The sequence below is a fragment of the Tubulanus polymorphus genome, chromosome 2, assembly GCF_964204645.1.
Source record: "Tubulanus polymorphus chromosome 2, tnTubPoly1.2, whole genome shotgun sequence".
NCBI classification, from domain to species: domain Eukaryota; kingdom Metazoa; phylum Nemertea; class Palaeonemertea; order Tubulaniformes; family Tubulanidae; genus Tubulanus; species Tubulanus polymorphus.
Genome location: NC_134026.1, coordinates 2,222,881 through 2,248,616, shown reverse-complemented (window position 1 = coordinate 2,248,616; position 25,736 = coordinate 2,222,881). Strand labels below are relative to the sequence as shown.

The window sequence follows — 25,736 nt, the reverse complement described above, 5'->3', positions numbered from 1 at the left end:
ACTATGAACATGTTACCGCTTCGCTAAACATTTTCGTCTTATTGCTGCGTGGCACGTACTTTCCTGGTAAGAGCGCTTAAAATACGTTGAAATGCTAATAAAACTTGAAAAATGCCGACATATCTACTTAATTCTTGATAGAGATTGCCATAATGCCATGTTTGGAATGTGGAATAAAAGAAATCATATTGTTATCAGTTCAGAAGCTGCTCAAATCGATGTAGGATTTTTGACAGCCGGTTTCGTGGTTGTACTATTTACCAAACAAAAACGACCACAACTTTTTTTTAAGATATATTTTTTTCTGATCCACGTCTAAACAGTACGATTACTTAATCCTCAAAAATGAATTTAAGTATATATCAAGTTCCTTGATTATTCTTTTGATAGAGAATTTCTTCAGTATTTGATAAACTAAAGTAGTAAAGATACCTAAAAGATGAGTGATGCAATGAAGAATGTATTGGTGACTGGAGGAGCTGGTTATGTCGGTAGTCACACTGTAATAGAGATTATAGCTGCAGGATATACACCTATCATTGTTGATAATATGCACAATGCTAATGAAGGTACCGGACATAAGATGATTCTTGGAACAAACTTGAAATATCGTTTTTGCTTGACAATCGATGTGGATTATTTTTTATTTCCAGAAAGTATACGAAGAGTTGAAGAATTAGTTGGAAAGAAAATAACATTTTATAACCTGAATATTTTGGACAAAGCTGCTTTGAATGAGATCTTTCAAAAGGTAATAAAAAATATCGAAAAATATTGTATTTGGAATGAATTTTGATGTAGACATAGAAATGTTATAATTGAATCAACTTTTTTTTGTAGCATAAAATCTACTGTGTGATACATTTTGCGGCTTTGAAAGCAGTCGGAGAATCAATGGAAATTCCTTTAGCTTATTATAAGAACAATGTTGGCGGGACAATTGCTCTTCTTGAGGTAATAACTAGGTAATTTCTGACGAAGTATTATAGATTTACTTTGGTCTGGTAATTCGCTCAACTGTTGATTTTCTGCTTGCAGGTAATGAAAGAAAACAAATGCGTTAATTTCGTTTTCTCGAGTTCAGCTACAGTTTACGGAACTCCTGAAAAATTGCCGATTGATGAAAACCATCCGACTGGAGGCTGTACAAATCCATATGGAAAAAGTAAATACTTCATCGAAGAAATCCTTAAAGATCTTTGTTTTGCTGAAAAGGTAAAGACAAATTCATATCAGGCTTCTAGTAGATCAGGGAATTTCAGGATTTATTATATGAGAAATCAGGGAATTTTTGGTGTCTTGTTCTTGCTGGTGGTGAATGGGACAAGGAATGCCGAGAAGAAATACCTTTGAATATGATTATTTTATGAGTGAATATTTTTGTAAAAATTTCAGGATTGGAACGTGATGATTTTGAGATATTTCAATCCTGTTGGCGCTCATAAATCTGGTCGTATAGGAGAGGACCCCAACGGAATTCCAAACAATTTGATGCCATTTATCGCCCAAGTCGCTGTTGGCAGACGACCACATCTAAACGTATTCGGCAATGATTACGATACTCCTGATGGCACCGGTGAGATAAAAACATCAACTATTTTGACATGGAAACATCAGTGAAATGATAGGCCTATATCTATGGTTATCTGTTGGTTTATTTTTTCAGGAGTACGGGATTACATACACGTAGTAGATTTAGCTATAGGTCACGTTTCAGCCTTAAAAAAGATCGATGAAAACTGTGGTCTAAAGGTTAGCGATTTTCTGTTGCAGCTTTTCTAAAATTCAACATACAATGGTAATTAGGAACAGGTTATTTAATGGAATTAATGTATTTCAGATATATAACCTGGGTACTGGTGTTGGTTATTCTGTACTTCAAATGGCTGCTGGATTTGAGAAAGCTTCTGGAAAAAAAGTGAGCAGAGATCTATATAAGTGTAGTTCATGAATAATCATATTCTATTTGCATCTCGTGGATTTGATTGAATATTTTAATGCTTGCAGATTCCGTATAAGATAGCAGATAGACGACCAGGTGATATTGGATCAGTTTATGCAGATTGCAGTCTGGCTCTAAATGAAATGGGTTGGAAGGCTGAGAGAGGACTTGATGAAATGTGTAAGTAGCCAGATTTATACAAGTAAAATCATCAGTTAGCGTTCAGTAGATTTAATAGAAAATGTTCTCTGCCTACAGGTGCTGATAACTGGAGGTGGCAAAGTCAAAATCCTTTTGGTTTTAAAGGCAAAGAATAACCAATGCAGCAGCATTAGACAAATGAACATTCCAAAACTTCAGGAACATTTTACTTACTACAAATGGATGGGTTGAATTACACAATACTGCATGAATGAATTGCTAAGTTTTGTTTGAACGAACTGATTTAGGTTGGCATGAATTTTATTCACGTAATCATGATCCAGTTCCAGTTAGATTTTTTTTTCAATCTTCTATAAACCCTATAGTCGAATTTTAACCTAAACTATGGAACTGGCCCTTTGGTCCTTGTTATTAAACTGTGGTTGGGAAAACACAAAAATCAAATGTGCGTGTATAACATTTTCTAGTCAGTTGACCATCTCTTCCTATGACAAAAGCATAATTACATCAATGAGTTATGTTCTTAAAATGAATTCACCATTACTGTTTACAATGTACGTTTATACGTGGAGTTGATGTAATTTTGTGTGCAACAGGATTGTGATTTCATTATTGATTTCTTGGTATCTATACAGCTGTGACATAGATCATTACCATCTGTCAGATTTCTGAACACGATTGATTAAAATTTAATACTGTTAATATTGAAAGCGATGCACTGTACATTTGGTCAGTGGCTTGTTCAATATGCTGCTGCCTATTTGCACCCAACAGTAGTTTGAAGATGAAATTATTTTGAACAAGATATATTCTACAATCATATATGATTTTATTTTTGATGAAATCATTTATTTATTTTAAATTATCAAATAGTTTGTGTGTATGTGAAAGGCAATTTTCTAATTGGTTTGTTTGTTAATCAAAAGACGTGTCTTGACCACAGCAAAAACCTGTGTATAAAACTGGTCACATTGAATTGGTTCTGGTACGAGAGCAATTCTCATGTATTACGATTAATTGCTCCTCTCTGGGTGACTGAATTATACTTAACACTTTAACTGCTTGGAACAAATAAATACAGATATATTTATTATAATATATTTTATAACGAAAATAAAGTTTGTTCCTCCTTTTTGTTCTGATCGGAGCTGAATTTCCGAATATGATTGTGTGAAGTCTTTACAGAGGCGAAGGCTCATCGGTGAAGTTCAATATTCCCATTAAAAATAATTTAATCACAAGGCAGTATTTTGAACAAATTAGTTTATTCTAACGCTAGACGCTAATCATCACTTTGAGTGATAGTTTTCTATAACATATTTCTGTACTCAAACATCACTGTCGATGATATGCATTTTATATTAAACCACACCTTTTCAACCACATATTAGAAATTCAAGACATTATGTCCTCATAGGAACAACATACAGCACCAATTCAAGTCAAAGCTTCACTCACAAAGCTGATTACAATTCACATATTAGTTGCAGAGCTCGGAGCTTATATGGATCACATTCAAAATCATTCAACAACATGAGTATTGTATTAAATATATAAAATACTTAATTTCTAGGAATTAATTTCTTTGAATCGAATATGATTTTTTGCAGGACTTAACTTTTGTCGGCGAAGAGAAACAAAACCTCAGGATAGGATAAACGAACGAAAACCTTCAACTACACATTAGGGAAACATTTTTTTGAAATGCGAATAAGACATTGTAAATATCCTTTTAAGTTCACTTTTCTGAAGTTGATTAAGTGATAACCGTTGGCTTTTGACGTCCAGTTAATTCCCTTAGTTGAGATATTTGTAAAGCTATATCTACCAACGGTTTCAACAACTCCTGCGCGTCCATGTTATGTTTACTTTTATCGGCTTCATAACTATCAACGTATAGCCTTATCGTAGCACCGCTGCTTCCAGTTCCACTTAATCGGAAAATTACTCGCGAACCATCTTCAAATATAATCCTTATTCCCTGCAAAACGAGATTTGAATATATCTGAGAACTTGATCAGGAAAATTTTCATAAACGTCGTGGATTGAATTTTACCTACCTGATTTTTGCTGATGCTTTTATCAATAGGATCTGTGTACTCAAAATTATCAGCTTTGGCAACTTTAAAATTTCTATCTCCGTACGAGAATTGTTTTTCGAGAAAGGTGGCGTTGTCGAGTAGGTTGTTTAGGTTTGTCATCATTTGTTTTGCCGGTTCCGAATCAACATTTTCATAATCGTATCTGAATTTGAAACAATGCACAGAAACAGATCATTAAAAAAATGCTTTTCTTTAACCATACAGAGGTTGTAAACGCTGCTAACCTAGTGAAAACATTTCTTCCATATTTAGCCCAGTGCTCGAGAAGTATTTCCTCCACTGACTTGTTCTTGTGAGCTAGGATAGACAGCCATGCTAGTACGGCCCACAGGCCATCCTTTTCCCTGATAAAAACAAATAGCAAAAACGTTATGGAAATCCTTGGCATTATGGAAGACAGATCTTTTAGATCTTTTATTCTAATTAAAAAGTCAAGCAATAAACACCTGATATGATCGGAGCCAGTTCCAAAACTCTCCTCTCCGCACAATGACAAACGTCCAGCATCCATTAGATTTCCAAAGAATTTCCAACCAGTAGGCACTTCAAAAAACTCCTTTCCTTTGGCAGCAGCGACTCTAAAAAGATAACAAAATCGATACAAAATAATCAATGAATTTTGGGCTTCAACAGTAGTGGACTCTATAGTAGTACCTGTCTAAAGCTCCACTAGTCGGCATAGATCGAGCATATCCTTTAACACCTGTCTTCTTGAAGTATGGGATACATTCTAAATTATCAGCGATTACAGCCAATGAATCACACGGTGACACAAAAAACGCCTTGTGGCCGAGAATCATGTTCCTATCCTGGAAAATAATCATTCTAAATCAACACGAATCAAAGTTCAGGGAATGTTTTCTTGCTGGAGCTGACCTCACTTCCTAGACCTTTTTAGAGTACATCTAGTTTTTACCACTTATGGGGGAAATTTGACATTAAAATAGTAATTTGATTGAAAATGAACAAGAGGCTTCTGATTTTGAGAGCATTTTGATGATTTTGGGAGTAATTAAGCTCTAAAAGAATATAAACTACTCTCAAATAGTAGCGGTAGTCTGGTCCGGTGTAGTTGAAACATAAGCCTACCCCATCACCGTCGAATGCAGCCCCGAAACCATGTTGTCCTTTTTCCATATCCTGTACTAACTCTTTCGCGTAGGTTAAGTTCGGATCCGGGTGACCACCTCCGAAATCTGGTTTAGGTACGCAATTCACAGCATTAACCTCAGGAGCACCGAGGCATTCGCACATTATCTTCTTCACATACGGTCCCATGACTTCAAAAAAAGATAAAATCACACGTTTTATTCAGTTCTAAGAAGTTCAATAAGACGTCAGAAAATCATCGAATAAACTCACAAAAATAACCTACCCCCGTGAAGAGAATTGATGAGAATATTAAGTCCTGGTTTGCCATCTGTGCCTAGTAATAATTTCTTGATAGATGAAAAGTCAAATATTTCCTGCATGAATTCCATGTAGTCTTCAACAGAGTCGATTACCTCAACAATGAACTTTTTTCCATCGACAATGAATTCTTGACAACCGGTTTTGTCGATTTTGGCTTTCAATTCTGGACATGTTTTGTAGCGGTTTATTTTTGTACTTATGTCATATATTTTGTTAGTTACACCCTCCGGTGCAGGGCCTGAAAAAGAAAGCCATTTCAATAATCTAAAATCATAAAACTTATATTTTGTAACAAGATTTAAAGATCACAGTTACCTCCATTAGAAGTATTGAATTTGATTCCGAAGTCACCATCTGGACCACCTGGGTTATGGCTTGCCGTCAGAATAATGCCACCATTCGTCTTGTACTTTCTTATCACACAAGATACAGCAGGTGTTGAAAAGATACCATTCTGTCCAACGATCAGTTTAGAAACCTTAAAATTGAAAGATTTAAATTGAAAATTGTTGCAAAACTGTCACATTTTTATCTTTTTGTCAAGAAAATATTATAAATACGATCCTCTTACCCCATTTCCAGCACAGATCTGTATAATTTTGTGGACGGCTTCAGTCCCGAAATACCTCCCATCTCCACCAGTGACAAGTGTTGAACCAACAAGTTCATCTCCCAGCGCATCTAATGTCGCCTGCACGAAGTTCTCGGTGTAATGCTCTTTTTGAAATACTTTGACATTTTTTCGCAAGCCGCTTGTACCAGGTTTCTGGCCTTCAAACGGTTTAGTGGCAACTTCAACGACTGAAAGTGACATCTTCACAAGAACCCGGAAATAATTTCAAGGAGAAACCCTGGGTCATCTGGTAGGTATTCGTTCATAGTCTACGGAGAACTGTCAAAACTTAGGTTCGAATCCCACATATCTTCTTTTGCCTTGTTCGAGTCCACTTTATTTTTGCCACTTGGTAGCGCTTACAACCCGGAAATATACAAAAGTCAGCTGGTCTCGGTCTCTGGCATTGGGCCTAGATCCTAGGAGCATTATTTTGATTCGCTTTTTGATTTGGTTCCTGGAACGCATTAGAAGTAAATATGGATCCAAAACCTAAACGAAAACCCAGTAATGGTACGAAGAATGAACAAAGTCCACTGTTAAAAGGGTAAGTCATCATGTCAAGTAATTTTGATTTAACACTTCGTAGGTAGGCCTATCGACACACCAAAAAGTTTAAAATTAGTAAACATTGCAAATAGTGAACTAGGGAATGTTTTAAATCCCAATCATAAATATCATTTAGGCATCTGGGTGAAAGTGAAGCAAAATGGTATGATGATTGGTACAAAGCCCAGCCAGGCCCAGGGTCCTTAGCGGGGGGAGGCCGAGGGTCCAATTTCAAATGAACTTTTCTATCTTCCAGTCAGGACTTCCCTACGACGGCTCTCTATTTCTATTGGTCTTCCATTCCATGGGTTTTCCAAGTCTCTCTTAGTGTCATTCTAAACGCTATTAATTTTGGGGGTTTTTAGGTCATCGTCGGATTTGGATATCACACATAGTGAATCTCCAACAAGTTCTAGAAGTGGAAGGTAGGTTAAACACAACTTTATCACAAATCGAGCTTCACATAATATTATTCAATAGCACTCTCCCGGGCCTATGATCAATGTATACAAATCTAATTGTTCTAGTCTCTGTCTAAGCCTATTTTCTAGCTATTTATTAGCCCCAGAGCACAATTTAATTACTAACTACTGTTTAGACTTGTGGTATCTGTCTATTAGTATCTATGCACATCCTTGATCAATCATCCATGACTCAATATAACAATTAATGTCACTTGTTAATTATTTGTCGATCCTTTATGTCACACCACCCCTATATTGCCAAAACAATACCTTATTTAGTAATTAATAGATAATCTATGTCCAGTCACTATAAATGTCCTATTGGCTAGGTACACAATAAACAATTCAAACTCCCTCATTTTGGTGTGATTTGATTGTTCATTTATTTGTAGAAGATTAAGTTCAATTTCTTCACCAAATGAACGAAATTCTGATTCAAAAAGTGTCAGGTAGTTATCAATATTGGAGGAAATTTCACGGAGAAAGTAGCGTCCTCAAAATATGTAAAATGATGAATTAATTTCAACCGTAAAATTTACTTTATTTTCCAGGCGGCCATTACATTATCACAGCATCAATCCTACCGAGGTTTACAGAGAATTGTACGATCATGATGAAAATACGGTAGCTTCAATTAACAGATATAAATATTACAGTAAACTAGCACCGCACGGTAGAAACAGTTTACTGGTACGTATTCTATGCATCATGATATATTGTTGTCAAATTGATCCATCCCAATCCAAAATACCTGAATTATGGTCATTACTGATTGAAAGCATCTAAATCCATGAGAATGTACTGTTTCTGATAATAAAAGATGCTTGATAAAACAAATTTCAGTTGATGCCTGATCATGTTGTGCCTGCTAAGTTTTTTGCTGTCATTCCTCTCAGAACAGATGGAACACAATCAAGTATTGTTACTATGTAAGTTTTTGACAATTGCATCAAAGGTCAAAGTCATATCTTTGTGTTGCATACAAAAGAATTCATTGAACTCTGCATTTCAGATTCTCAATTTGGAACACGATGATGGGTACATCTTTACTGAGCATACCTTGGGCAATACAACAGGTCAGTGTAGACTTCACTGACTTAATAACTGAATAATTTGAATAAAGTCAAAATAAACTCTGAAGATAGAAATACCAAATTGTTTTATTGTTTTAGGCTGGTTTTGCGACTGGTATTACTTTAATGTGTTTAATGGCTGCCATTACCCTTTACACTGCTTATTTAGTTATTCGATCTCCGAGAGCATTAGGTGAGTAGATTTCAAACTTGTTATATGTAATTCAGTAGGTTTCAGGCTAAGCTGAAGGATGAAATTATTTCCTTCAGAGGGGAAAGTCAATGTGCTGGAATTCTCGGATGTTTGCCGGTATTACTTAGGGAAGTGGGGAGAGCTTGCCGGAATATTTTTCTCAGTTGCGACACTCCTTGGTGCGATGATCGTCTTTTGGGTGCTCATGTCGAATTTCCTGTTCAACACAGTCTCATTTATTCATGGTAAGAGTGTTAAGAATCGCTGAAAGTCTGTATAATAACATATGTAATTAGTTGAATTCGCTAACTTCAAATATATGCTTGTGTTATAGATAAAGCGACAAACTCTAGTATCCCGTCACCTCATGTCAATCATACTAACCATGGCAAATATCTAGATGGTAAGTCATTAGTTCTGTTAAGTTTTCTTGTATTATCATAATATGATATTATAGTCAAACTCAATTTTTTTCTTTCATCTCTCAAATGATCATGATTTGAGCATTACATTGTATATTTACTGTAGTTTCTGTTCTCAAATTTTAATCATTTGTCGTCTTCTTTTCAAATCTACAGCTGTTTGTCCTCACCCTCCTCACATACCGAGCCACAACGCGACAGTTCCACCCCAGACTATGAACTTCTATGATTTTCTGATGACAACACCGATGCCACCTCCAAAAAGTATTTTTCACAAAGTATGGGATCAAGTGAAGACTGTTCCATTCTTTTTGATCGCAGCTGTATTTCCATTGATTAATTTCAAGTCGCCAACGTTCTTCACAAAGTTTAACTCACTGGGTAAGTAAGAACATCTAACTTTTCAGTTTTGAAGAATAACGATTTCTCTGAAATTTGAAAAAGAATATCTGACAACTGACTATCATTTAGTTAATTATGTGTTTATTTCAAGGTAATGTATTTTGAAATTTTGACTTTTCAGGCACAATTTCAGTGATGTACATTGTAGCATTTGTCGTCGTAAAAGCTGCCTATTGGGGCTTCCATTTAGATTTCAATGCTAGTGATCCTACAATGAAAATACATCGTAAGTCATCGAATCTTCTTCATACACTTATCTTGCATTATGCACCAGAACGTTTAATATCCAAGCATATCATATTTCTTTGCAAATTTAGAATTCGTGCCAACATTTTTCTCCTTAACTGGAACGCTTTCCTTGGCATTTTTCGTTCACAATTGCGCCCTCAGTATCCTGCGAATGCAGAAAAATCCACAAAATAATGTAAGTACAAATCTTTAGAACTACTTTATAAGAGAGCATGAGTAGATTTGATAATCTGTATTTGTTTTATTTACAGGGTCGCGATCTCAGTATTGCTTATATTTTAGTAAGTGTAACGTACATCTTTGTTGGATTGTGTTTTTATTCCGCATTTCCTTATGCGAAAGCCTGTATCGAAGATGTAAGTAGACTATCCGTGATTTAATTTCAAATTTTTCTCTTATTTTTGATACCTCCTGGTATTCTATCTCATAGGCTGCTTGTATTTTTACTCATTCAGAATTTGTTGAATAATCTGGCGAATTATGACTTGATGGCTATGATTGCTCGCGTTTGTTTATTCTTCCAAATGATGACAGTGTTTCCGCTGTTGACATACATCTTCAGAGTACAAATCTTATATCCAATATTTGGATCAGTTTACCCCGGGTAAGTTTGTCATCTCCGTTCCATATCAAAATTCGTGTTGAATTAGTTGATTTTTGTGAAATATGTGTTATTGTGAAATTGTACTATATAATTCCCTAGGGTACTACACGTGCTAATATTGAATGCAATACTGGTTACAATTTGTGTACTGTTCGCCAGATTTTTGCCTCATATTGGTGTCATTATAAGGTCAGTCTTTGAAAAGTACTTCACATCTCATTCCAATCAATGTTTATCTTTGTTTATCGCCTACTATATATTGTTATCAGTTAATTGGAAGTGACCTCATATTATTAGATAATGAGGATTTCGTTGTAAGGTCCCTCTTAATCCCCTTTATCTTATTGGTTCATTTTTTGTAGATTTTCTGGTGCTTTCTGTGGATTAGCGTACATCTTCTGCCTCCCGTGTATAGTGTATATGTTAGAGCGAAAAAAAGAAGGAACCCTGACAATTCCGGTCATCGTTTTTCATTGTGGATTAATCGTTTTGGGAATCGCTAATTTCATCGGACAATTCGTTCGCATAGGATGATAATCACAATCGCTCCGAACTTTAATCAAGTTGATTTTGACTTTTTAATCTCCTGACTTGAAACTTCAATACATGTAGGCCTACATGAGCGTGCATGGATGGATATTACAGTTTCATAATTTCTGTGATCACTGTTGAAATATTATATTTGTATGAAATGAATAGAAACGTCTTTTACTTTTTTGTATCGATAACTCTATTTTTATCGCGTCATTGTCCTTGCATAATTTAGATATGAATATGTGCTTAAGATCTGTGATATCACATTCCTGGTGGGTGTCAAAATTCAATTCATGAATTTAATTTCTGCTAGTAGAAAGATTATCACAAATCGGACTATAGACAGGTCAAGGTTCATGGGCATTAAAATGATATTCTTAGGTCCAACGATTATGAAGAAACATTGCCATTTAATGAATGTATTTTTCACGCTTTACATGTTTATTCTGGTCAATTTGAATTTGTCAATCTGTATAAGATGGGCTGATTGTTTTTAAGACGTTTAGTATCTTGTGCCTCTTCAAGTATTTATTGTGAATGCTGCCATGTACAATAAGGATCTGACTATGTATTGTAATCAATAGTGCACGATTCTATGCATTAGTGTTCAATTACATACATATATATTGTCATAGGGGTTGGGCAGGCAGGAGCGCTGCATAATTAGCCCGAGTAAAGATGTAACAACTGACGTAGAGTATTTCATCCAGTGAACAGAAAATTGAACAGTTCCAAACCGAGGGAATCTACAGAAGGGCTTGTTTGGTACCGGGTACATCGATAATGCATGTAGATGTATGTTTGTCCATCTCGCTAGTCTGATTTGCTTTAAGTGTATTTCAATCACCGACACATGCGATAAAAGCAAACAAAAATAAACAACAAAAATAGCCAGAAAAACGTAAGCTTTATTTTTAAGTTTCATGCATGTCAAGAATGTGATTTTATAAATAAATGAAAATATATTTTACAACAGTAAAAACCTGTAACAGTAATCGAAATAGGATTTATATACATGTACATGTTCATTTGCTTTTTCAGAAAATAAAAATTATCAACTGTAGCATAAATAATTCTATCATTCATTCCTATATATTTATATGTATGTGGTGGGCACATTGCGTTACATGTAAGTTTTGAATTCTATGAAATAGTTCATGAAATACAATGGACGGATCTTTAATGATATCAAGCAGGAATTATCAACAGTATTGCAACATCAATATTACAGCAAATATTGAGTTTAGAATTGATTCTATTGTGGTTATTTTCGACTGATTTTATGATAATCTTAATATTATCCTCTGGTGTTATATAGGGCTCAAACCTCTGGTAACGGTTCATCTATATCATCTTTCAGTCCTAGTTCTCTTAAGAACGATGACTCATCATCCAAGTATGCCTGGTATTCTTGTTTCATCTTGTATAGGATTTCTTCTTCGGTAAGAACAACATTTGGTGCGATCTGTAATGTGATTTGAGATGTCTCAGCATTTTGAATCAGTCCGAAACGTTTTGCATGAAGTTAACTTATGACTTACACCAGCTTTTTTCTTGGTTTCAGCTTCCATTTCGCGTTTCTCTTGTTCCCTGAAATCCCATCTGGCTTCGACGAAATGTCTTCTTTTCACCTCACGGTCGACGTAATTCAACATCATTTGTTCCTATTAGCAAATACGATACACAAATATTGACAGTTTCAATCGTCCAGTCTCGTCAAAGTTATGCGGTAAATGATTAAATTTATCAATACCTCATTAGCAACTGAATGTCTAAGACTCCATGGTATTTCCATAATATGAAGAGTACCAGCATCATCTCCAACCGCTAATAGGTGCTGTTTAGCTACAACAGATAGATCAATACAAAAAAGGTTAAACTCGTAAATATTTAGCCGCGTTAACTGCGCGTAGGATTCAAAACCTACCTGTAACTTCATACGGGAAAATACAAGTGATCGCGTGTGATGAAACGCTCTGATTCAGCGACGGTTCGTGAGTTTTATCTAATAAATCCCACACATCGACGCTTCCATCAGCTCGAGTGATATAGAATACAGACGGACGTGACGGCGACCAGTGACCGTATGTTAAACGCTTCGTTGCGGCGCATGAGCTCAATATAGGACCACTCTATAGAACGGAATGGATACATAGAAATCGGTTTAACTATAGTTTTAAAGTGCATGATTAAACCTGATATTAATCAGTTCATCTCGATGAAGAGAAATCAGAATTCATAAGATATTCTCGTTACAGGATGACTTACGTTGACTTTCTCCTTCCAAATTGAAAACGTCCATCCACCGACGAGTAAAATAACATCGCTGAAGAACGGCGATCTTTGCATAGCGACGACCGGTCCATCGTGGAATGAATTATAAAAAATAGGTTTCATTGCTGAAATGAGAAATTAGAATGAAAAAAGAAAATAACAAAATTGATCCTAAAATCCCAAACTAAAAACCTACTTCCTATTTTCCCGGTGTCCTGATCTTTTTGAGGCATCCAATCGACGTAGACAATTTCACCATCCTAAAAATCAAGATTCGAAAGATCCTGAATATTAGACTCGATGAATGGTTTACCTTAAAATAACTTATACCGGGTACGTGAGACATACTTCCGTTCCGACGTAGAAATGTGTATTGACGTTTTCTAAAGTCTTAGCTTTAGCTGAACCTGGTTTAGTGCTGCCAAAACTGAATCCGCCGCTCTGAGACTGAGTAGCATCAACTTCCTTCTTCTCAACCAAATTACTCACTATACAAACAAATACAACAGTGCAACATTCAGATATAAGCAGCATATCAAACCTACAGCTCATTGAAGAAAAACCCACAATAAAACAAAGTAGTAATTAGTACAGGATTTTGAGATTTCACCTCAAATGCTAAGAGTTATTTTCAGTGGCTCATAGTATTTGAGATGAAACATCGAGATCCTCTATTCGTAAGTCTGGGTTTTCTATTTGATAAGATTATACAGTCATGGAAAACAACTCTACTTACAAACTGAACGATTTCCTTGTTTTTCAGAAATACTGAATTTAATCGGACTGTGATCGCCTCCTGGTTCTGATTTCAGCAATGTTACCTATAGAAGAATATCAGAAGATAAACCCAGTGAGTGTTGCCTGCGCAACCGTACGAATATTATAACGATGCTTACTTTCAGAACCGGTTTCCACGTAAGGTCTAAGTGTTTGAACGTCGTCGGAACGCCCATCGGCGTTTTCATCTTCGATTCCGGTACGTTACCGGATTTAGGGGGTTTGATATCCCAGAATAAAACCGTACTGAAAAACCAAGCACGTAATAAATACTATGCACTGGGTCTTGTTAAGAAACTAAATTTCTATTATGACTGGCGATCTGATTTGTTTTCAGTTTTAGATCCCGAGAAGAATAACTTTTATCTAAATCAATATGACTTCACTACGGTACTTACTGATCAGTTGCACATGTCATAATCTGAGTACACTGTTGACTTTTGTTTTCTATAGGAATTCCCATTCTCGTGACCTGTAATATGCAAATACAGTCAGTTCATTTGTTAGTCGGAAATTAAATGAGGTGAAAGCGTAGGATAAATCGAATACCTCCATATGATCTGGAACCCATAGTATATCAGTAATAGCTGCTTTATGACTGTGTTCGATACTAGATACAGCGGCATACCTTACAATAGGAGTCTCTAAAGCATTCTCATCCTCAAAACCTTTCTGAAATGATATAACAAAGTTTGAAGGTTTCGTGGCCTTTTTCCCAATTTCACAAACGAAAAATAAGTTATAGGCCCATGAGCCATGTATTGGTAATTGATGCATACCAAAGTGTCCATTGGATTCTTTTTCTTGTTCGTCGATCGAGGAACTTTCAGTCTTTCGACGTGAGCGGAAATATCCCACAATACAACCTGTCCGTTCATACAACCTCCGACGATAATATTCGGATCGGTCGGACAGAATTTGAATCCGTAAATATCATCGGGAGCCTCGAGCAGTAACTATACAATATCATAAAAATCATATTACCGCAAATTCACGTGAACCCAGATTTTGACTTAAACTGTGCTCATAAGAAATGTGAGCATGTACCCGGGTACACTACAAAATGTATTCAGTACCTGTGGATGTATCGGATCTGTAAAACTCCAGATAAGTATCAGCGATGGTGTCATGATGATTCTAGCGGATTGATCAATCCTATCATCAAATGCAATTCGTTCGGCCACAGAAACAGCAATTACACCTAAAAAATCAATACAGGCATCAAATCAGATCTACAGTGTTTTTTGTGCTCATTCGAGTTATTTTCTACTCACCTCTAATTGTTGGATGCCAGTCGATACAGGTAATGGTTTTTTCCTTACTGAATTGTAAATCGGTAAATGATTGGTATTCCTGAAATAAAATGCGAAGAATATCCATAGAAATATTCAAACTTACTACTCATAGCCTACTTGAAACAGTAATTTTGAATATTGAAACTCACCTTCAAATGGTTATCAGCCTTGCTACCGAATGTGCTGTCCATATCTGATAGATTATACCAGTCATCGATGAATACGTCCATAATTTCATTTTGTTGCAATGAAAGTTTAAATCTGTTAGAAAATAAAGTTTGAACAAGAGATGAAAGACAGAATTCGCTTACCTGCTAAATATAAGACATTATTGAAAATGCCCTCTTATGACAGAATAACATATAAAGATATCACTCCATTATTTTCTCCTCTATTCCTTTGTTCAGATTTCTAAAGTATTTACGGTACCTAGGGGTGACATTGTTAACAGCATCTTTTAGATTCTTTGAGTTGAGATGCGCTTCTTTTTCCTCATCAGTGAATTCTCGAGGGTAATACTGAGTACACGCATTTCTCGGATATTTCCAATCAGTTTGAGTTGAAGTTTCCACCAGGAAGGGAATAGCCTGAAAATTCATGAAGCGATCGTATTATAATAGGCCTATTAAAATTCAACATTTCAGAGTGGTTTATTTATCTGTTATTTGATAACGGTAATAACAATAATTCATTTTCTTCTCAATATATATTCAACTAAAACACTTTTCTTTAATTCTTTGGATGAAAAGACTTCACTGGGAATTATTTCACAGAAAAGGTGCCAAGACAGAAAATGTATGACAGAAGATTGTATTGGAGACGTAGCAGAATTTCGAATACATAAAAATTCAGTAATATAGGCTGGTGCCCGGTTAAAAACAATTCTATAAGGAGTATTTCAAACTGTATATTTACTTGCGTTCCTTTATCTAGTTCGATCGTGTTCAAGTCATATGATTTATCTTCGTAAGGTGTACACTCGATGTATCCATCTTTAGCGTCTCCGACATTTCGATCTGTAAACGTACACGGCGCTCCAAACTCACGTCGAACTCTTCTCACTACTACTTGCAACTGAAAGAATTGAATACACGGTTTACGAAAGACATGAATGAATAAACATGTAGATCGCGCATGAGAAACAGAAGGTGCGGTAAATCAGACCTGATTTCTATGTTCACGAACTGATTCTTCCTCTATTTCTATCTCGCTGCCGAATGAAATCCAATCTTTAGGTTCAGGAGGGATATACTTGTATATGACCGGTTCGGCATCTTGTTCAGCAGTGCCTTCTTCACCCTCTTCACCTTCTGGTTTCGGCGGCTGCAGAGAAAGTATAATTTCATAATCGAAATCTTACTCTGCACAAGAACCTGCACGGATCACCGATATGATTTATGAAAAGCATTTTTCCTATTCTTCTTGCTGTAGCTGTGCACAGTACTTACTCGTAAAAGGAGTTCTTTCGCTTCTTCCGTTAAAGCCACAAAGAAATTCTGACCCCAAACAAAATCGCAGTCATAAACAACTAAAATTTCATCTCCCGGGTAGTCCTGAAATAGGGTGAAAATTCAGAGAATTTCATTTTCCATCACTAAGGTATAAAGTTGTAGCCAGAGGAGCAATTTGATGGATCTACTACTTACAAAAACAACCTGTTTTACAGGATGGAAATCACAAACTGCAGCACGATTTTTAAAATCTTGAATGATGCTCTCTTTGCTGATCAGTTTGTACGGGTTTTCAGCGGTAACTTGTTCATCGGCGACGCAATTAAATATTCCCTGAGACTGACCGGACAAAAATAGAGGCACACAATTCTCAGGTAGAGCTAGAACAAAAAATGATTCAATTAGCTACAAATATATTGAACAGCTGGGTTTTATTTTTATCCTTGCAGACAGTATCATACGCCATGCTGCTGGAGATGAACTGAAACTTTTGGAAATTGTACAATGGACAGTTTGCTATATTGTGTCAGCCCTGCACTGCAGTGTAGGCGCAATATAGCGTAGAAAGATTATACATCGCATAGCTAAATAAATCTAGATACTGTGTGGTCAAAACTTACGGCCCTCAGTATTTAAAACTGGTATCGGTGTTTTATTATCTTTTTCGCTTTCTTCTTCATCAGTTGATTTTTTTACCGGCGCTAAAACAAAAACGATAATATTTTTTTTCAAAATTTCATGGAAATGTAGTCAAAATAGCTAAACAAAACTGCTTGATTTCAGGAGGCTTTATTCAATATTTTGAACCATCCTTTCATGGACTTACTTTGTGGTTTACTTCTTCTCGATTTAGCACTTGATTTAGCGCTAGTCGGGCTTCCTGTTCGGGAGGATCTATTCTTCGCACTACCGCCAGATAATGCACTTCCTGATCGGCTTTTAGATTTTGAAGCCGATGGAGATTTATTCGGGATGCTTAATCTTGATGATTTCTGTGATGAAGTATCCTAAATATATAAATTGGGGAATTTGATAAAGTTTTAGTTCCCTAAAAAATAGAATTATAGGTTTTGATTTTTTTTCAAGGTCATTTGTTCTTCTTACAGTATCTTTCTCCGGTTCCTTTGATGCCTCTTTCTCTTTAGGAGTTACAGTTTCTTGATTTTCATCATCAGCCATGATGTCGATGACGTTAAAGTAAGTTGTCAATCCAATGAATGTCAGATCAGATCAACTTTTTTTTGACGTTGGATTGTAGCCTGTTGTTTTAGTCGAGGTAGTCTAAAAATATACAGAAAAATTCATTACAAATGTGTCTTCTCTTTTTTGACAACATGACTCTTTCGTGTAAATAAATAAGCAGAAATTGGCATATTTAACTTGGAAAGTCCACTCACTTATTTAATTCCACATGAAGGCAGCCATATTGAAAGTGCCCGACGCTGTTTTCGTTGCCATAGAAACGATCAAAGGCTCTGTCAGATACTATACTATGATAAGGGTGTTACAAAATAAGTTGCTACATATTCCATCATATGCATTTAAAACTGTTTAACACATTTCAATATAAATGGTATGCGCCATGAGTTTTTCTCCTCAAGATTGATATTTTATAATGCTATTTTTCTCGAGTGATTCGCACCGGGGGTATAGCTCAGTGGTAGAGCATTCGACTGCAGATCGAGAGGTCCCTGGTTCAAATCCGGGTGCCCCCTGGCAATATTTTTCTTTTTTTCAGGTAGGGCCAAGCTTTATTTCGTAAATTTAGGGTGTTGGGTGTTCGGAGATTTGGTATTCTTAATATTTGGCCGAATCGAACGTGATATGCTGAACCCAACGAATAAGATCCTCGAAATTTCATTTGTTCATTTATTCAGTCGAGAATTTCAAATTGAGTGATAGAAACGGGAGTTCAACTTTAGCATCAGTACAGCGGCCAGTGCTATTCACACCCACTGGTCGACCAGCTTCCGATCGCGCGAGGTTCTCTTTCACAAGTGACTCATTTACCCACTATCTCGCAGTCAGCGATTCAAATCAATAATTTCACACAATACATCTACTTAACCGACAGATTTTTTTTAGAAATTCTATTTTAAAGAAAATAAATATTCATTCAAAACCATATGCACCCCTAATACGTAGAATATTACAAAGTCGATGATGTGGAAATATCTACCGTACATTAGTTATTGAGGTGGTGTCCGCCATATTGAAAATCTATGTATATGGTGCTAGAAAAGTCAGAAAATGGCCAAGAAAACATACGATTTACTGTTCAAACTGTTGCTGATAGGTGATTCAGGTGTCGGCAAAACGTGTTTGCTATTTAGATTTTCAGACGACGCTTTTAATACGACGTTTATTTCAACTATAGGTATGGAAATACTGCTTTATTCGAACTGTTGTAAATAGGGTCCTCTGACTCTGTTAAGTTCAATTTTTGTGTCGACTGTTCAGTGTTCAGTGTTCATCATCGTCATTGACATTCCCCAACCCTAGTTAGTCAGACCATTGAAATTTGAGTTAATGATGTATTTTTCTCTTAATTCAATAGTTGTAATTTTAATGATCATCTGCTGATGATGACATTCATTCAGGGCCCGGTTTTATAGACTGGAATCATCTGTAACCCAGGGCTAAACTCTATTCATTTTTAAGTGAGTTAACCCCCAGGTTAATGTTAATACCAGTCTATAAAACCGGCCCCTGGTTTTGTAGTAGCGAATAAATAAAGTCTTGAGTGTACCAGTACATTTTGACACTTTTTTGTCTGGTCTTTCATCTCAAAGACCCGAGTCTATGATAAATTTCGAATAAGTCCTGATTTAGTGCTTACTTTGCTGGGAAAAACCTGAAATACTACAAGTCATGAGGAAAATTTTTTTTTATTGCAGTCTCTATTGTGTCTCTAATGTGCCAAAATTCATTAAAATAATGCTGTGAAAATTCTACTTTGCATTTTCAAATGCTGACTTTTATTACCTCTTACCGCTACAAACCCTGAAATAATACGCATAAAACTTTCTTCTCGCAGTATCTGTCACAGTCTCTCCCAAATCTGCCATTCCATTTTCCCGAAAATTTGCATCCTCGTCCTTCAGAAAATCCTCGGCTGCCCCATCTTAATTGTTGGCTAGTAAACCTAAACACCTTTTCGATCCATCCATTTAATCCACCTGTCTTTAAACGGTTGTCGATTATTGTTGATTCTTTTTGATTTCTCAACTTTGAGCGTGAATTCTGATTGATTTTGTAGGAATAGATTTTAAGATTAAAACGGTAGAATTAGGCGGAAAGAAAATCAAATTGCAGATATGGTAAGAATGATCTTATAACGTTTCCTGACATTTCAGACAGTTGACTGATGGATGATTAATGATTTTGTGTTTTATTTTAGGGATACCGCCGGACAGGAGCGTTTTCATACAATCACAACGTCTTATTACCGAGGGGCTATGGGCATCATGTTAGTCTATGATATTACAAATGATAAGACATTTGATAATATATCAAAATGGTTACGGAATATTGAAGAAGTAAGTTGTGTGACTACTGTCGCGCTGTTGTATAGTTTGGCAGTTAAATTTGATTAGGGATTCAGTTCCACAGTTATGGATTTATTTTGATTCTGGACCCAGTTCCACAATTGTATGGATTTATTCAGTCTGTGGACCCAATTTAAGAGTTGTTTGGGTTTAATTTTCCTGGATCCGGTTCCACAGTTGTGTGTGTTTAATTTGACTCTGAACCCAGTTTTATTTGACCGTGGATCCAGTTCCATAGTTGAATGGGTTTAATTTGACCGTGGATCCACTTCCACAGTTGTATGGGTTTGATTTAACTGTGGATCCAGTTCCACAGTCGTGTGTGTACGTGTTTGAACCCACATTTATGACTTGTTTTAATGTACATGTAGTTTAAAACATATCTATTTCTATTCCAGCATGCAAATGAAGATGTGGAAAAAATGATTCTTGGAAACAAATGTGACATGGATGAAAAACGTCGAGTCCCGAAAGAACGTGGAACTTTGGTTTGTATTCATATTAATTGTGATATTATCTTATCAGTAAACAGAGTCATACAGCTGACTCACTATGCAGGCCCACATATCATTTATTGAATAAAATGAGGAAAATTATCGATAATGTATTGAATTCTGCTTACAGATTGCTAGAGAACATAATATACCTTTCTTAGAAACGAGTGCTAAGTCTAATATCAACGTTGAAAAAGCTTTCATGGATCTGGCCCAAGCTATACTAAATAAGGTGAGCAGTCACTTGTTTGAATATGCTTTCATGTATATCACGGTCAGATTTTGCCACTATCCCGGCATTCTGGATGATAAAAAAATATCCGGGCTGATGGTGAGATTGTCACTTAACTGAAATACTTTGATGGATAGTGGATTATGAATTGGGTGGGTGATTTTACTTCCTTTCTGCTCTTCTGAATGGCGATCACTTCATCGTAATGTCTGAAATAAAACATAAGCCAAAATTTATAACTTTGCGAAATTTTTGGCAATAATCTAATTGTTTCAATGCAATGATCTTGTCAATTCATATTGTTGTTTTAACCGATGTAGCTATACTAGCCTGCCATCGCCAGTGCAGTTTTGGGTAAAACTGAAATGTGGAGCTGTGATTTACACTCGATTGTTTTATTTTTCAGACTCCGGGACGTGATACGAACGAAACGACCGTTAATATAAACAGACCGGATCAAAGTCGATCAAAGTGTTGCTGAAACTTCGTAAAGTCTGTTGATAACAAAAACAAACAAAAAAAACTGTGAAATTCACGTATAATTGTGGAACACTTCTTGAATATATATATATATATATATATATATATATATATATATATATATTGGCACACGGCTCGTGTGTGGAACTCCTTATGTACGACTAAACTAAATTAGATATATTCAACGCTGTATTCATTATATACAAGAATGAAAAAAAAAAACAGATTTCTTTTTAGAAAAAAATCGTCGCGACAATTAATTAATATTAGATGGATATTATTCATTAATAGAATAGGTTGCTGAATGTTGCTTGATGATGAGCTTTTGTTGCCTAGCAACCTTTACGTAGCGTGTGTATGTTGATGATACGGGGAATGACCGAGTCGTGCTCGAATAGTTTGATGTATGATGATGGTGATGATGATGATAATTAATATGAACTAGTCTGGAACTCTCGGCTCACTCGTGATTCCTGTACGGCGTGCAGTTTTTAGTTTGGTGTTCAATCAGCATCGGTTATGAATCCCTACAGCGGAATGGCAGTTGCAGCAGCAGCAGCAGCTGCAGAAGAGGTGCATTCGTCTTCGTATTGACTTGAACTTCAGGTCGATTGTGATAAAAGTAAAAACATGTGCAGCACAGGACGCTGATGATTTCACAGTTTCGAACGGTTTAATCGATTGCAAAGAGTAAAATATCTTGTCTTTCATGAGCAGCCAATATTACAATAATGTACTCTAGCGGTAAGTCAGGAATTAACAGGTAGACTCCGCTTTACTCGTTAGTTCAGGCCGGGACTCGGCAAATTAAGCAGTTGCGGCTTAATGCCACTGGTGAGATTCATTTTGAACGTTTCATCGCCAAGGTAGAACTATGAGTAAGCAAGTAGTCTACCATAGGATAATTTGTGTTTTGATCTTGTAACAAAATGAAAAGCATTGATATTAATACTGATTGCGTGAATGTGAACCTCAAATGAATTATAAATGAAAACTGAATAATCATCTTAAGCTCGGTGAATGATGATATAGTTAGCATTATTTAATCTGAATAGGAGAAAACGAACTTGGATTTTTGTAATAAGCGCTCTATCGCATTCACTTCTCATTGTTTCTGTGTTAATGGAAATTACTTTCAGAGAGACTTGTATGCTTTATGATAAGGTTTGCTTCAGTACATCTGTCCATGAAAACTGGTCTGCTGCATTTACACCCTTGAGCTTCTATTACTATTCAAGTGTGGTTTACACTTAATGATTGAATAATCTTATCTATGGCTAAAGTCAATTGAATGTTGTTATTCAAGATAGTCAACTAGCAGTCATTTCTTTTCTTGTTTAAAAGTGATGCGACGCTTGTTGTCCATGCAAGCAAACTCCCCGTGGTAACAGTTGTAAAATGAATCACAGCGCCTCCAAAAGTAGTGTCATAGAACTCTTCTGCCATCTATCTTTTAATTTTGACATAACTAAAGGCTTCACTATGAGCTTTATTGTATTTGGCCGCCATAGAATCAGAAAACTGAAACTAAAAGTAGGTATGAGGTTCAGGGTATGATCGTCAAATTCTATCGGGCTATGTCTACGTGCATGTAGTAAGATTATCGCTAGTTTTAACAGATTGTCTTACTGTGAAACCCCTGTGAAATCATTGCTTGACATGCACACATATTTAGCATAAATGCCTATTGTTTGGTGTTGGGTGAGTTGCCGTTGGTTGGGCCTTGATTGATGGCTACAGTTTGTCTCATCATGAAGTAAACCATGTGAATGCATGATTGCTATTAATATATTTATTCTCATTATAATTCTATATTTTCTGATGATGAATTCGGTTTATTTGCTGCAGTATTACTTGTGGACAACTGGGTGAAGATTCAGTTTCACGAACGAGTTTAAGTCATATTTTGGTTTCGTTGCTATTGGTCACTTTATATTTGTTCAGCAAAACGCAATGAAAACTAAACATTTCTTAAAACTAGTAACTTTTTTCATGAAATTGGACCCTGTGAAGATATGGGAAGAACATGGAAGCTGTTGGCTCGTTTACAATCACGGTCCTGCTTGCACTGCAATCGCTTGGAACTCGCTCATAACTATCAACATGTTATGAAATATGCCTTTAAGTTTTTTATACATAAAAGATGTGGCTGAAAGTACTATGAGTCGATGACATCATCACTAGGTTTCTGAACTGGTACGTCAAAATCTTAACTTACGAGGTTAAAACGATGATGAATGATAATATTAATATTGATAATAATGATAATAATAATGAAATACTTTGCTGTATAAAACTATTGTATATACATGTATTAATAAGATATAGGTATGTATATATATATATATATATATTATAGACATGCATGGGCTTAGTTCAATTCTGCTGCAATGGTGTGTGTTTGTTTGTATTCAGTTCGGGCATATTTTTATGAGACAAATGACTTCTTCAGACTGTAGCTTACAGTAGATTAAGCCTTTTATCTAAGGTTGGGCCTGGGGAAATTTTAGTGCCAGCTTCGGCATCAAATCAAAGATCTGCAAATTTTGAGCATTTCCTCAGTGGGTAATGGTTATTAATGAATATTGTAGACGTTCGCTAACAACTTCACCAGCGCTGAAAACACTAGAGGGTTCTCCCTAACGGTTAACAGAAATCCCAACTTAAGGTTGATTACAGCAGTTTTACTCGGTAGAAGGCTTCTGCTGTAGTAATGCTCGCAATGAAAACATCTGAAAGAGTTCGTTGCAATCTGCAGCCCTGAACCCACCCCTTCAGAGTGTCTGAGGGAAGGACCTAGGCTGCAAATTGGTACGTGCAAATATGTGTGTATGTAACTAAGTGAACTTTTCTCTTGATGCATGTGTACAGTGGTGCCTTGGCTTCTGCCAGCTATTGTATTATTGTAGTACATTACATGGTATATGATTGAATATATGTGTATATATATATATATATATATATATATATATATATATATATATATATATATATATATATATATATATATATATATATATGTATATGTACATGTACATGTACATGTACATGTACATGTACATGTACATGTACATGTATATTGTTAATATGATGCAATTACATTTAAAAGAAAAAGGAAAAATCTCAGCAACAAGTAATTTGACTGTAATTTTTTGCATTGATTTTCCTTCATTTTCCTTCATTGCGACCGTTTACGTTTTTCGGTTGTGTTGTTATATAATATACTTAAACCTTTCTCTCGAATCAACGTTCAAAGTTGGCAATAAACACGTGCTTCTTACCGTGATAGATGTGAAACCCAAATTTTTATCCCAGTCAAAAACGTTCTTAAGTCGTAGTTGCTGTAAATTCGGTCTATTAGTTTATAGTATTTATGTACATGTTTTTTGCTCAAAAAAGACGAATTTTTTATGTATGAAACGACTGACTGATAGCGTGAAGATTTTTTTTTTAAGATTTCACTTGTAGTAGTTTTCAGTTCGATCAACGGTTATTACTCACATGATTTTTTGTCATCCATCGATTCTGGTATTACTGGATCTTTCACCTGTCTGAACATTTTTACTGAATTAATACGACAAAATTAGAACGATAGTCAACCCCCGATATACGGCCATACTCTCTATACCGCCACCCCCGCCTACCGCCAGGGTTTCTCAATGTACATTTCAATACAAGTACATAGTAAAACAACCCCGATATACCGCCATACTCTCTATACCGCCAAAAACGTTCTGCATTACTGTGGGCGGTATATCGGGGGTTGACTATACATGTTTTCCTTTTCGGGTTTATACAGAATTTCATTGATTCAAATGTGCGTATTTTGATACAGTTATTTCGATTATTGTATGTGTTTGAGGTTAGTAGATAACATAGGGAAATTGCTATAGGTTATTTTGTTATTTTTGACTGGACATTCTATCATCACTGTTTATGTTTAAAACAGTCATCAATAAAATTGCTTTAAACAATTATCAATTCATGGTTTTTTATATTCTGAAATCAATTCGTAAAAGGATCGTTACAGTTCAGTCAGTGCTGTTGATGATGGGGTTTTGTCGCTGCGTCTAACTTCCTGATTTGGGGATTAGAGCCAGTTTTGCTTAACTACTGTAAGTTTTAATCCGACTAAACAATGCTGTTAACCCAGACCTAGGGAAAAATGGCCTGGAAATCGTAAGATTAGTCTCAGTAATCCATTATTTTCACTAAGACACAGTAAAGAGTAATTTCCGTCATTTTCACTTAGTTATTTATCGGGAAATTCATCACTTTCCGGTGGATACAGTTTTTCCAGTATAGAATTTGTCCGTTCCGTTGCTTTTATAAGCGGTCAGAAGGATGCCACCCGGTATATCACGTACACTGTTAGAAAATATTCGGTAAAAAATACCTGCAGCTGATGAACATTAGGGCCGGGATTCACCCTGTGATTGGTCGATTCCGTTTGATTTGGTGTC

General features: G+C 35.8%; 5 protein-coding genes and 1 non-coding gene across 9 annotated transcripts; 4 read left to right on the top strand and 2 right to left on the bottom strand.

The window, feature by feature from the left end:
- The first annotated feature begins 29 nt into the window (after positions 1-29).
- On the top strand, positions 30-3,180 carry LOC141898712 (UDP-glucose 4-epimerase-like). Of its 2 annotated transcripts, XM_074784771.1 has the most exons (10): positions 30-66; positions 391-569; positions 654-751; positions 841-954; positions 1,039-1,215; positions 1,396-1,576; positions 1,667-1,752; positions 1,841-1,918; positions 2,008-2,122; positions 2,201-3,180. In XM_074784771.1, exons 2-10 carry the CDS (start codon positions 440-442, stop codon positions 2,257-2,259), a joined length of 1,038 nt encoding a protein of 345 aa, XP_074640872.1. In that variant the 5' UTR covers positions 30-66; positions 391-439; the 3' UTR covers positions 2,260-3,180. The 2 variants fall into 2 exon arrangements, with proteins under 2 accessions (XP_074640872.1, XP_074640871.1); XM_074784770.1 differs by having other exon boundaries at positions 391-751.
- A 202-nt stretch (positions 3,181-3,382) lies between these two features.
- LOC141898462 (phosphoglucomutase-1-like) lies at positions 3,383-6,455 on the bottom strand. The gene is made up of 9 exons (XM_074784363.1): positions 6,191-6,455; positions 5,935-6,097; positions 5,582-5,857; positions 5,296-5,486; positions 4,861-5,015; positions 4,653-4,784; positions 4,431-4,550; positions 4,165-4,348; positions 3,383-4,085 (listed from the first exon to the last, which is right to left on the bottom strand). Exons 1-9 carry the CDS (start codon positions 6,431-6,433, stop codon positions 3,861-3,863), a joined length of 1,689 nt encoding a protein of 562 aa, XP_074640464.1. The 5' UTR covers positions 6,434-6,455; the 3' UTR covers positions 3,383-3,860.
- A 169-nt stretch (positions 6,456-6,624) lies between these two features.
- Positions 6,625-11,781, top strand: LOC141898744 (neutral amino acid transporter 9-like). 3 transcript variants are annotated; one of them, XM_074784813.1, is made up of 16 exons: positions 6,625-6,779; positions 7,147-7,206; positions 7,638-7,694; positions 7,797-7,935; positions 8,089-8,174; positions 8,258-8,321; positions 8,418-8,511; positions 8,589-8,756; positions 8,846-8,914; positions 9,090-9,314; positions 9,457-9,561; positions 9,653-9,759; positions 9,836-9,940; positions 10,040-10,188; positions 10,288-10,377; positions 10,551-11,781. In XM_074784813.1, the coding sequence occupies exons 1-16, from the start codon at positions 6,712-6,714 to the stop codon at positions 10,720-10,722; spliced, it is 1,758 nt and encodes a 585-aa protein (XP_074640914.1). In that variant the 5' UTR covers positions 6,625-6,711; the 3' UTR covers positions 10,723-11,781. The 3 variants fall into 3 exon arrangements, with proteins under 3 accessions (XP_074640914.1, XP_074640915.1, XP_074640916.1); XM_074784814.1 differs by lacking the exon at positions 7,638-7,694; XM_074784815.1 differs by lacking the exon at positions 9,653-9,759 and having other exon boundaries at positions 9,867-9,940.
- LOC141898743 (dynein axonemal intermediate chain 3-like) lies at positions 11,728-17,941 on the bottom strand. The gene is made up of 24 exons (XM_074784811.1): positions 17,917-17,941; positions 17,624-17,800; positions 17,346-17,526; positions 17,140-17,220; positions 16,715-16,899; positions 16,517-16,621; positions 16,233-16,391; positions 15,984-16,142; positions 15,498-15,655; positions 15,218-15,329; positions 15,048-15,126; positions 14,850-14,974; positions 14,553-14,729; positions 14,323-14,445; positions 14,172-14,245; positions 13,893-14,019; positions 13,733-13,817; positions 13,345-13,484; positions 13,193-13,256; positions 12,991-13,121; positions 12,650-12,854; positions 12,476-12,567; positions 12,264-12,386; positions 11,728-12,187 (listed from the first exon to the last, which is right to left on the bottom strand). Exons 2-24 carry the CDS (start codon positions 17,696-17,698, stop codon positions 12,044-12,046), a joined length of 2,904 nt encoding a protein of 967 aa, XP_074640912.1. The 5' UTR covers positions 17,699-17,800; positions 17,917-17,941; the 3' UTR covers positions 11,728-12,043.
- Positions 17,942-18,162: 221 nt separating this feature from the next.
- On the top strand, positions 18,163-18,234 carry Trnac-gca (transfer RNA cysteine (anticodon GCA)). Its single transcript has one exon. It is a non-coding gene; the product is annotated as a tRNA-Cys (tRNA).
- A 464-nt stretch (positions 18,235-18,698) lies between these two features.
- LOC141898693 (ras-related protein Rab-10-like) lies at positions 18,699-24,207 on the top strand. The gene is made up of 6 exons (XM_074784736.1): positions 18,699-18,896; positions 19,779-19,839; positions 19,920-20,058; positions 20,466-20,555; positions 20,692-20,793; positions 21,200-24,207. The coding sequence occupies exons 1-6, from the start codon at positions 18,770-18,772 to the stop codon at positions 21,272-21,274; spliced, it is 594 nt and encodes a 197-aa protein (XP_074640837.1). The 5' UTR covers positions 18,699-18,769; the 3' UTR covers positions 21,275-24,207.
- Positions 24,208-25,736: the final 1,529 nt, after the last annotated feature.